Source organism: Chamaea fasciata, unplaced genomic scaffold (assembly GCF_029207755.1).
Source record: "Chamaea fasciata isolate MVZ Bird 193981 ecotype frontalis unplaced genomic scaffold, bChaFas1.0.hap1 SCAF_2, whole genome shotgun sequence".
Classification (NCBI taxonomy): Eukaryota; Metazoa; Chordata; class Aves; order Passeriformes; family Sylviidae; genus Chamaea; species Chamaea fasciata.
This window is the reverse complement of record NW_027094087.1, coordinates 106,377,285-106,389,905: the sequence shown is the minus strand read 5'-3', so window position 1 is coordinate 106,389,905 and position 12,621 is coordinate 106,377,285. Positions and strand designations below refer to the sequence as shown.

The 12,621-nt window shown below is 34.5% G+C and overlaps 1 protein-coding gene across 10 annotated transcripts in view; it reads left to right on the top strand.

The window, feature by feature from the left end:
- Window positions 1-12,621, top strand: part of DMD (dystrophin) — a 990,047-nt gene that overhangs the window by 375,402 nt on the left and 602,024 nt on the right. For 8 of the 10 annotated variants that reach the window (XM_066176982.1, XM_066176984.1, XM_066176987.1 and 5 more), the window contains 6 exons: window positions 1,794-1,922; window positions 3,533-3,703; window positions 7,305-7,427; window positions 8,889-9,026; window positions 10,930-11,082; window positions 12,026-12,208. In XM_066176982.1, the coding sequence (XP_066033079.1) occupies window positions 1,794-1,922; window positions 3,533-3,703; window positions 7,305-7,427; window positions 8,889-9,026; window positions 10,930-11,082; window positions 12,026-12,208 (897 nt within the window). The remainder of the gene's footprint in view (window positions 1-1,793; window positions 1,923-3,532; window positions 3,704-7,304; window positions 7,428-8,888; window positions 9,027-10,929; window positions 11,083-12,025; window positions 12,209-12,621) is intronic. The other 2 variants (XM_066176989.1, XM_066176988.1) reach the window with 1 other exon arrangement.

Genomic DNA, 12,621 nt, shown 5'->3' with positions numbered 1-12,621 from the left:
ATTGTTGGCAGTTTGCAATCCTGTCTGTCACAACAGTTCTTGCATTGTTTTTGGTTTGGGATTTTTTCCTAATAAATTAAATGCAGTTTCAAGAACAAGTACTTTCAGCAGTCAAGACAAACAAATAGACAAATAAGTTGTGAAAGTCTTAGTATTGATACCAACAACATCAGCTACTTTTAGCTGCTTTAGTATTTCTTTTTGGAATAATACAACTGGGAAATAACTTTCCACCTGCAAGTCAGTTTGGCCCACAGGGTAGTTATGGTGTGTGTGAATTTAATTCATTTCAGAGGCAACTAAATCATAAACTCTTCTCAGGGTGCACACTGGATATGCGGAAGGACTATGATTTGGTCTTTCAGAACTTCATGATCCTCCTTTGGACAGTTTTATAGGGCATGTTTAGGTGGGGATAATTCCTTAAGGGGACTGGATTAAGCCTATTAGGCGGTAAAATCCCTGACACACATTTCATACAGATTCAGGAGCTTCATCCTCAGCTGCCTCAAACTATGGATAGTCACATAGCTTTATTCTGCCTTCATATTCATTCTGTCATGAAGAGATGACAGCTTGAACCCTTGACTACAGAAGAGTCTTAACCACTGGGCTGTCAGAATGCTTTGGGAAATCTTGCTGTTTCTGTTCCTGAGAGCATGGGAATGTAGTTTCACCCCAGAGAAACTGAAGTGATTTTTAAGGGTGTGTTGGCCTTTGTCATGACTTTTCAGGGCTTGATGTGTTGGAGCTCCACTAGAGTCTGTATGGCTTCATTAAAAAGCAGTAAATATACTACTTTAGCAATGAATATACAGCATCACTACAGGGCTTCCTCAGCCGAGTACAGTATCCAGATGAAAGTATCTGAAAAACCTAAGCATGTCATTGAGACTGATGCAGGTGCACAGATTTAATGTGGAACTGATTATAAGAAGCATATAATGGAGTTTACAGGTTGATATAGTTATGTATGCCTATACATCCTTGCTCTCCTTTGGACTCTGTGCTTAATATTTGTTGAAACACATGATAAAAAGGTCTAAGAGAGGTAGTTGAGGGGTTTTTTACCAATTTTAGAACAGTGTAAAAGAGGTAGGTACATTTGGGGGCCAAAAGAACTAGTAATAGCTTTGATTTTGGGTGTGTGGTCTACATATGCATTGTGTGGGGTATGCATAGGCCACATTCTAGTGAGCTCACCCAAAAAGCAAAGTTTTAAATAAGGCAGAGAAATGAAGATTTGTCAGAATATCAGCTGGAATAGCTTTTAAAAAGCAAAGTCTCAAAGCAGAGAAGTTAGATGAAGTGTCCATGAGAGGTTTAGATACAAAGCTCCCAGTCTCGACTGCGAATTTGCAAGTGCATCCTTGTGGCCATCTGATTTTCAGTCAACTTACTGGCTTTCCAAAATTAATTCTGTACCTTGTTCTTGGGAAACACTCCTTTGCACCTCCACTAGGTCTGGCTAACAGCTTCCTGTTCCTCTCAGCAGCCTCGCTGAGCTGCCGACACCTGCGTCTTGCTGTGATTTTATCATCCTGCTGCCTGTCACTCTGGAAGCTTCTCTCTGTCTCCTAGAATGTCTTTTTAAAGAAACCTTACATGTAAAGTGAAGCAAACAAACAGCAGATCCTATCCTTCACAAAACAAGAAAAAATTTACTGTGAAAAATAAGCAAGTTTTCATAATGTCATAATGTGTGCATGCTTGCCACAGTTGGCATAACTACAGCTGTTACTTCAGTTCTGATTACATTTTTTGTATGCAGTATTTACCTTTTCCACATACAGGAATATCAAAAGCACATGGAGGCTTTTGATCAGAATGTAGCTAATGTCACTACTTGGATGTATCGTGCTGAAATACTGTTGGATGAATCTGACAAACAAAAACCCCAGCAAAAAGAGGAAATTCTTAAGGTAAAAAAATGTAATTTTCTGGAAAGCATTAATTTTATTCTAAAAAGGACTGTGTCAAAACTGGCATATTTCAGAAGGTATCACAAATGGATTAAAATTATTTTTTCTGTGATAAAGCTACCCTCTGGCAGCTTGTAGATTACTTAATAAATTTGCTCTGTATTACCAAAATTAAATCCCTGCAGAAATAAAACCAGATTGTTACTATAATTCTTGGGAACTTCCTGGTGAGTAGAACAGTAGCTTATTAAGCATATGTTTGCTGGAAAATACTCCTTTAACACACACAAGGTTTTGTTTTGTTTGAATTTTTTTTCTGTTTGAATTTTTTTTTCTGTCCCCTTAATTTTTAATTGTTTTTCTGTTTTTCTGTGACACTTTTCCAAGATTTATGATATTTCTGTCATATGTTTGTCTTAATTCTACAAATATTGCTTACATTGAGGCTGGATCAGCAACACAGACAAGAATATTATATGGTGAACTAGCTCTAGAATCAAGGGTTAGTGTATTGAGCGGAAGGTTTTAGTTGGAAAGTTATATTATTTAACCAACTGATGAAAAGTTAGCTTTTAATATGGATATTTATGTTAAAATATCTCATTTAAAATACCTTCTTTAAGAAAAACATCAAATTATTATCTATAAAGACTTTTCTTTTTCTTCTGAAGTCAATGTAAAATTTCACTTTGTGTTGAACTCCATGGTTAGTACATAATATCTGAGTAAGAGTTTGCAAATCAGAATCAGAATTGTATTGCTGACACTAACATAATGATGCCATTTACTACAGTGAAATTTTACAAATTCCAGACCAGAGCATAAATCAATGCCTTATTGATCTCAGTCGGATTATGAGACTGGCTTTTGTAGATGAATGAACAATTTTGCCACCATCAGATACAAAGTAAATTTATCAATACCTCTATATATGTTTGCATTGCACAAAGGCATATCATACAGACAGTAAAATGTAATTCTTAATGCTCAACTGTATTTCTGATTCCCAAATGCCTTGATGCCTTGCTATCTATTTTTGGCCTCTGCCTGTACCGGGATCTACTCTTAGAATTAATATTGCAGAGGATAAAGGCTTTTTCTTTTTTTTTTCCTTTTTCTTTCTTTTTTTTTTTTTTTTTTTTTTTTTTTTTTTTTTTTTTTTTTTTTTTTTTTTTTTTTAATCAGGTCATTTTTACTTGCCCGAACTATGGCCCTGAGCAGTAATGAAAGCAACAATTATACATCCACTTCTATAATACATGAATTAGCAGCTCTTCTAGCTTTAGGAACATAGAATAATTTAGTGCATCCTGAAATGTGCTGCAATATTACTGCAGATAAGAATCTGTCTAGAAATAATGATCACCATTAATTTCCTCTCAGAGATATTAAAACAGACAAGTAGATACACTCCTGCCGTAAATTTGAGGGATGTGAGTGGGAATGTTATCCAAGGTATTTCTACTGGATTTACACACTCATGCACAATTATCTGAATTTGCTTTGTGGTTTTGCTCCCTATTCCTTTGCACACTTTCTCTCTCTCTCTCTTTCTCTCTCTTTGCATTTATTACTAACTTCAAGCCCTGTCTCTTGCTCACGGACTGTAGCGCTTAAAGGCTGAGCTGAATGACATTCACCCCAAGGTGGACTCTGTGCGTGGCCAGGCCAGAGACTTGATGACAAACCGTGGGGAGCACTGCAGGAAAGTAGTAGAGCCTAAACTCTCAGAGCTCAACCAGCGATTTGCAGCCATTTCACAGAGAATTAAGAGTGTAAAGGTAGGAGGAACTTGCTTCCATAAGGAGATGCATTTTAAAAAAACGGTGTTTGTGTAAGGCGCAAAATTGCGGCTTCATAATGGGCTACAGTTCCTTGAAAAACTAAGCTTTTAAAGGAAAAACAATGCAGAACCTAAGGATTTCTTTTTTATTAAGTGTGGAGATTTGGAGGGGTTGGCATTAAGGTCTTTTTTCAGTGTTTCCCAATTAGAAGTATTCACTGACTTTATTTGAATGTAACGATTACATCATTAACTTACAAGAAATGAACGTCTGAGAATTAGTTAGTCTCTAACTTCGCAAAGTATGAGTAGCCTTTTTTTCATACAGATTGGGTTTTGAGAGCTAATTTTTTTTTCAAGTGTATTTAGTCTTTTCCTATGAGTCTGGGATTCACCAATGCTTGAGATAGAAATACAGAGGTAGAGATTATATCAATTTTACTTCAGCTACTCATCTGTACGACCATCTTGACTTTTAAATCTGAATTCAATGTAGACTAGGTAACTTTTAGCCAATTTGTGCCTTCTGAATTGGAATGAAGAAGGACATAAGCCACCTACTTTCTCCATTGTATTTGCTGCCTTTATTCTGAAGAGCTACTCAGCACATTAAATGAGGCAGCCATGCAGGTTGGTATATGGGACAACGGAAATGCACAGATCCTGATCTGAACTATTCCTGCTGGTCACTGTACTGACACTGGAAATAAATGCACAGAGGACCCATGGCAAAAAGGAAATAAGCTTTGCAAGAAGAGCTTTGCAATAAGCAAAGAGACATGGTTTCCATGAGTTGTTGGGGTGTGTGCAGAGCTCAGTATCTTGCCTAATCAGCACATCTTTGTGGATATTTGGATTTATTTAGGTTTCATTTCTGAAGCAAAATAATGTCTTCTGAATAAAGGTAACAATTTTTTTTCCTGATGGCCATCAGTAGTATTTCAGCCATTCCAGCTTCTTACCTACTTACACGTATACAAACTGTAGACTGAGGACATCTTTGCAAGGACTGTGTTGTCTGATGGTTTTGCTCTGAACACCTGCTATCTGCAGTCTGGATTTCCATCTCAGTTTTACTTTGCACTTCCAGGTTGTTGTAAACTTGCAGAGCTGGTGCAGCTTTTGATGGGATCCTATGAAATTATTGCCTTTCCTAGGGAAAAAATGGGACTGCCTGTAGATGGCTTATTGGGGGTTCGGTGTTTACACTACATGTGGCCTAACTCAAAGAAGGGACAAAAGATTCTTATCAAGACAAAGTGTCTTCAGAACACAGCCTGCAAATATCTTCCACTTGCAGCCTTCTCTCTCAGGTTTTCTTCCGTTTCTGAAGGCAAAGTGGGCTGGAATTGGCAGAACCACACTATGATTTAGAGAAGAAGTGCCCAGAAAGATGCGAGGAATTACTACAGCACACAAATTAGAATGGTAATTTAGAATTTAGGGGACGTTTTCCAGGACCTTGAAAAATGCACAAGTAGAATACAATTCACTTATTATAAGTATTGCATCAGATAGAGAGGTAAACACTATTCTACTGACTTGCTATATGCATTTGGATAAAGGACCAAATTACTGGGTACTTTATTCTGTCTACCTGTATAATGTAGGTAATTGTACTTTCCTTATGATTTCAGCTTTATGAGCTGGAAAATTATTATTATTATTATTATTGTTGTTATTGAGTGATATGTTTCCTAAGTGTTTTTGCATTTTTCCCCTATATTTAGGTAAAATTATTCACTCTGTGAAAGATTAAAACATCAATTCAAGAGGATTGATAGCTCTTATAACCTATTTTCAATAATTACACATCTGTCTTCAAATAAGCTATATTTTTTTAAAAAACACTAACAATAATCAGTACAATAGTGAAGTAAATGATCCATTAAGTCAGTGAATTTTAGAATATAATTGTCATGTTCAGAATTAACAAAATGTTCATACTATACTGAAATGAGACTTAACATTTTCAAGTAGACTTTGAACATCATTCAATTACTGGAATTCATTTAGTGTTTTTCTTTCCACTTTCTTCTTTGTTATTGTTTTTAGTCTTTTTCAGAGACTATAAATTTTATATTCCCATTTTATTAGTTGGTTTGTCTTTTAATGAGATTTAAGTACTTTAGAAAATGCTCCTTCAGAGCATTTGAGAAGAAATTACTGTGTAGTTCTCTATTTTTTTCTAACTCAGCTGAAGTGCATGATGAGTGTAATTCTGAGCCCCTTAATGAAAATTTGTAAGCACAGTATTATTCTCTATAAATATAGTACATTATTTTATTTCCATTAATGTTTGTAAATGTTCAAAATCTTTGTTGTTAAAATAATCAACCAGATACAATTAAGGGTTTTTTACCCTGACTCTTCCAGGTCATCTGTGAACAGATTTCATTTGACATCCAGTCTCTCAGTTTTAACCAATTAATTTTTATTGTTGCTGTCTTCATTAAAGTTTTTGCATATAATAGTAACTAATAGTAAGTAGTTATATATATATATAAAATAGTATATATATATATATATATATATATGTATATATATATATATTAGTAACTAATTGTAGGAGAGGAAAGAATAAAAGAGAACTAGTAAGGATATAATGTGCTTATGTCTTTAGCAAGAAAGACAGGTGCATATCCAAGAGTTCCTAGAACATCAAAAAGCATTAATTACCTTTAAGTCTAAATTTTGTGCAAGAACCACTGAGATTTTCTTTCTTTTTCTTCCATTTAAAGCTTTGAAAGAAGAAAAAAAATCTGTTGATCATTTGCAATGCACTTAATAAATACACTATATGTTGTACATAAAAGTCTTCACCAGCACTTGTGTCAGATCGACAAAAGGCGACACGTTGTTGTTGATAGGCAGCATGTGTTGGGGAGTTCAAAAATAGATACTAAACTAAAGTGCAATAATTATGCTGTGATTTATTTTGCAGGAATTGAGTCTATTTTGTTTGGTTGACTTTTTTTTTTTTTTTTGTCTTGAATTTTTGTTGAGGCTTTTTGAAAAAAAAGCTGAATTTTTTTTGATTTTTTTCCCAATATGTTACAAAATACTATTTAGGGGAATATCGTACACAAAGATTTTCTGTCCTTTGTTTTGTAGCATTCACCTGAAACTTCTACTATTCTATGTGAGAGAACAATTATTTCAAAACTGAACCAGACTGACATTAAGTTTTCTCAGGGTAGGGTTTTTCCCATCTGAATGGACTTGTTGCTGTATGAATGATTTCTGATAAACCAGATTTAACCAAATAGTTTAAACATTTATTTTTTTTAGAAAAACACTATTTATTTGGACTTACTCTTATTCACAAATGTGAGAATATAATTTATTTTTTTCCTTTTTAATTTTCACTCTCCTTAAAACACTTTTCTTTACTTATGAGGAAATTCTACATAAATTTGCATCTTTATTTGTATTTTTGGGTACTTTGAGTATGACGTAGATATTTTTCAACCTGATGGAAAGTCTTCCACTGCATTAGCAATAGGGGGTAGCACAGATAGCTCTTTTCATTTCTGTTTCTAATAAATCCATAAAATCTTTCCTTTAAATAAATAATATTTGTATTTCTCCCATTTTAGCCCTTCATTCCTTTGAAGGAATTGGAACAATTCGACTTCGATATACAAAAAATGCTTGAACCACTGGAGGTTGAAATTCAGCAGGGAGTGAATCTGAAAGAGGAGGACTTCAATAAAGATATGGTAATTTGGTTGAAATGGAAATCTGAGCAAAATAAGCAGGGAGATGAAATACCTGAGTGAAAATCAGAAACCCATATTTGCGTTAAGATCTATAGATATAACTTGGCAAAAGTCCCAAAGTAGCACTAACTAAAATTTTTTGTGTTAACTTAATTTTTAGTTTATCAGAAGAGCTTATCTTGTCCCTTATGAAAACACTAAGCAGACCAGGAATGTTATCCATGAGTTTTGTACCACTACCAGCAGTATTACAGAACATGGAATGAATTTTAAAATCACTGTGGAAGTATGAAGACCAGGAAAAGTCAGAATGATGTATCAAAATGGGCACTATAGTGAAAGAATACATTCACTAAAAAATAAATGCTCATGAAAAGAAATTCCACTTGCCAATTTGTTCTTAACCAATCTACTTATAGCATTTAATGTAAATAGGTTTTGTGGCTGTTGTAAGCTTTATTACTTATGTTTGATTGTTGCAAATCGTAAAACCATTTATTCATATTTGCTGAGAGGGGGAAAGGAAAACGAGGACTAAAATACTGCAGTGCTTTGCTACTACTGCTATTGTGGTGTGTGTTCTCCAGAGTGATTTTCAGAGGGATGACATTTTTTGGCAGGGTAAAAAGGGAGATTCACATTTACAACCCTCTCTTCTTGAGTCCTCAGCGAGATCAAATATATATTTGTTTACAACCAATATAAAGACTCAATATTGTTTTACTTTAAGGAATTTTTCAAAGATGTCTGTTTCATATCAGTGCTGGAAGGAATCTTTACAGGACTTTTTAATGCAGGAAAAATAAAATTTAAGGCTCTGTGTGCTGCATACAGAATTTACCGTGTGTGCGTAGTGGTAAATTCAAAGTGAATCAAGTTTGATGGGGCAGTTTCCACTACCTGAGCATATTCAGTTCCCTTTCTTTGCATCAAATGCTTAGAGCGGTTCAAGACACTGCCAGAAGCTGTGACATAGATTCAGCTTCAAAGATTCACTTTTTTGTAGGTGGCTTCTACATAAAAAATGCTCAGTGAGAGCATTTGCCCTATCAGAATAGCTGGTTTTCAATGTGAGGATACACAGAATCATCAGTAATTGCATGGTCTGCCAACACACTGGCATTTTCAATCTCTACTGACAGTGATTTAGAATATTTTACATATATCTATTCTTCTTGTTTGAAAGTAAAATATATTTCAAGTTTTTGCCTTTAATGTTTTTATGCCGTTACCCTGGATGCTGCATAAGGTCTAATACCAGTAATCTGTAGATTTGCAGATGCTGTCTTACTTTTATCCCTCTACATATATTGTAGAAATCAAGTGAAAGCTACTTCATCATCAGTATAAAACTGCAAGTAGCTGTTATATGATTACTTTAGCATAGTCTGTATCTACTAGTACTGAAGTACTAATTAGATTAAAATACACATTATATTGGTTATTTTTTTTTTGAATCAGAGTGAAGAGGATGAGAGCACAGTGAAAGAATTGCTGCAAAGGGGCGACAGGCTTCAAAAGGGAGTCACAGATGAGAAAAAACGTGAAGAAATAAAGACAAAACAACAGCTGTTGCGGAGTAAACATAATGCCCTCAAGGTATAGGAGCTATGGTTATAAGCACATGCTATTAAACCCTTTTTTTTTTTCTTCCTTTTGGGGCATTTTTTTTGTTAAATGAGTTTTCATTACTATTTAGAGAAAAGTAATTTAAAACTACTTGGCTATAGATGTATTTTCTTAAACAGTCCTTTTGACACCTTGCAAAAGTGTTTTTACAGTCTCCAACTTGAGAAGTACTGTCTTATCCTCAGCATTACCACGATGTGATTGCCAATTGGACAACAATGATTTCTTTGATAATGCCTTTTTTACATATTTATACCTCTTCAGCAGGAGTCAAGACTTTAGTTAGAATCAAGTCCTGCAAACTTATATTCTCAGTTGAATAACATCTTTCTGGCATGAGTAGGTTGTTTCTCCTTCAGTAAAATATTACACACTACATTCCTGTTAGAAGAGTGGCTCCAGCCTCTCTAGAATACGATAGGTGGTAGTACCAACAGACATAGGAGCTCAGAGGCTGAAACCCAAAGTTGCGTGTTGAAATTCTGAGCTGACACAATCCAGGAGGTAAAAGTGTGTGATATTGTTCCTGGAAACGCACATGGTGTGTTTCCATGCCATGTGGAGCAGCTAACAGATATAATTGGAAGTGTTATCTTTCTAAGGCAAATGAAAGTGATGAAAGATAAAATCTTACTGTTAGACAGTCACCTTGGTCACCTACCTGGAGCTATAGGCTCTGGATAATACAGAAGAATTTTTATCTCGTTAGCAAGCAGAATTTTTCTTTCTTTGGATAACTTTGATTAAGTTATCTTTGGTTTAGGGAACATGGCATGTTTACATTTTATTGTTACTTATTTTTATGCATGCTCTTTCCTTTCCTGTGGATTTAATTCTAATAACTGTAATTTTGCAGATCTGTGTGAACTCAGAAGGATAGCTAGAATATACTGTTTTTTTGTCCACATTTAAAAGAAGCTTGAAATCTATTAGGTATATCTTTGACTGTTCTAAGCTAAATGGAAGCAATTCATAATTTTTATGTTGGAGAAACAAGAACAGTGTTTATTGCACGGTGCTATTGACCAGATCCTCCCTAGCTGTTTTTATGCTGTAGTGATAGATTTTCCTTTGGGTGACTCAGTTAAGGCATTCACCCTGGTGAAAAAAAAAATTCAAGAATCGTTGAGGCAAATTAATATGTTTATTTTTATATAAATTATATCAATAATTTTTAATTTACTTCCTAATAATAAATAACAGTAATTAAAATATTTTCTGAATTCTGCATGAGTGAAGTCAAGCAGTTAAAGCAAATGTATATTTAAAAACATTTCTAAGGGGAAAAAAAAAAACATTTTATACCTTCCTCCTATGGAGAAGTTTCAGTCCTTTATAAAGCAGAGTTATAAACACAAGACATTTGTTATGTATGTGGTATTTAATTTAGATAAAGGAAACCTGTCTTTGCAAACATTTCTGCATTGCAGTGATTTTCGTTTGAATAGCTACAGAGTTTTCATGCAGGCTAGAAATTCACAGGAGTCCACAAAATGCAGAAGTCCTACTTTTGGCTAGATCCTAAGTGGGCTGTGTTTCCATCTGTCCAGTAAGTATTCCGAGCAGAAGTGTTTTATATAAAATATTGACATTTATGTAAGAGTCTTAACTTCTCAGAATATTGGTGACTGTCTCAGTGGTTTATTCAACATGTGAACAACACTGAAGTAGATAACCTCCTTTTAAACAAACAAAAAAATCGTTAAACTGATGTAAATATGTTCACTTACTCATATACTTGCTTTAAACACCAACATTTAATTAAAAAATAAGCAGCCTTATACACTTTTTTTTCCCTTCAGTGTGCACACATGCCAGTTCGTATTTTATAAGCCTTTAATTCATATTCTAATAATGTCTGCACTGTGAACAGGACTTGAGAGCTCAAAGAAGAAAAAAGGCTTTAGAGATTTCTCATCAGTGGTATCAGTACAAGAGGCAGGCTGATGACCTAATGACATGGCTGGATGACATTGAGAAAAAGTTAACCAGTATGCCAGACCACAAAGATGAACAGAAGCTAAAGGTAATGTTGTTTTGGGTTGGCAATGATAGATCTTTTTGAGTGATAGTTTATCAGTTGAACAGATAGCAAATGCAACAAACAATCCTATTTTATAGCTACAGAAAATTAAAGGTTCAGTTCTTTATTTCTATTTATAGTAAAACAAACCCTAGTTATCTGTGTTCAAAGTGACATTTCTTTGTTGTACTATATTTTGTATTTGTTTCTTATGCAGAATGATATATAAATAATTTGAAACACACTAAATATAATGTTTTGTCAATAATACAGAAAGTGTGCAATGTATTAGAAGCATCAAATGTTTTCTAGTAAAAATTGTAATTGATTTTATGTATCTTTGTTCCAGATGAACAAATGACTTACCAATATATGGATGACCTCTATCTCATGTTAGCACATTCATTTTCATCAGAACATATTCATATGTCACTGTCAAACTCTATAGATTTATTTACATACTGTCAAAGGTTTTCCTGGTTTATTTTACATCGTCTTTCTTTGCTTCATTCTCTGTTGAGTTTCCTACGGAGTAAAATAGGAGTTAACTAGTACATTAAGAGTCTAACAGTATACTTGTACGCTGTTCGAAGACTAATTGTCCTGAATATGCTGACCCTTACTGAGAGAATAATTTCTCCAATTGCCCATCACAGTGTACTAGCAAGAATCTGAACATGGAAACTGTTGGCCTCTGCTCACAGTTTCAGAGTGTAGTAGCCTTAGGATCTCTACAGCCCATCTCCAAGAAGGTTCTGCAATTTCAGTTATTTTTGTTTTGTTTAAATGTAAAATAAGATATGAATAATATGAAAATAAGCTGTAAATTTTACTTGTGACAAATAAAATGGAAATGGATTTTCTGACGGGAAGTATTTTGCTAATTCCAAGTTGATTGATCTAGTTAGCTAACTGTCCTGGGCCCTGTATTGGTTTTGCTCACTAGGAGATTGGTGGAGAGTTGGAGAAGAAGAAGGAAGATCTGAATGCGGTGCACAGGCAGGCTGAACGCTTGTCTAAGGATGGGGCTGCAAAAGCAGTGGAGCCAACCCTGATACAGCTCAGCAAGCGCTGGCAAGATTTTGAGAGCAAATTTGCTCAGTTTCGAAGACTCAACTATGCACAAATTGTGAGTTGTTACTGGCAAACCCATACGTTTGCAACTGCTACTACTAACAGCATCCTACTAACAATGAGAGCGTCAGGGTCAGTGTCAACTCTTCAGATATTAATAAGAAAAGCCCTATTGTCTGCAACTGGGGGAAGCTTTATATACTGATTCAATAGTGATCTGCTTTGGTCTTAAAATTGGCCTTAAGTTAAATCAGTCAATTACAAAAAAACTCAGCAATGAAAAATTCGTGTTTATTTCTGTTGCCTCATTATTTTTCCATAACATTTATCAGTTTAAAAGCATTAGTTTGCCATGCATATATTTTTTTCACTGAACATGTAAAACACAAAAGTTGTCTTTTCCAAACTACCCATCCCATGCCAATTTTAATTGGTTTTTTTGTTTGTCCATAACATGTTATACTCACT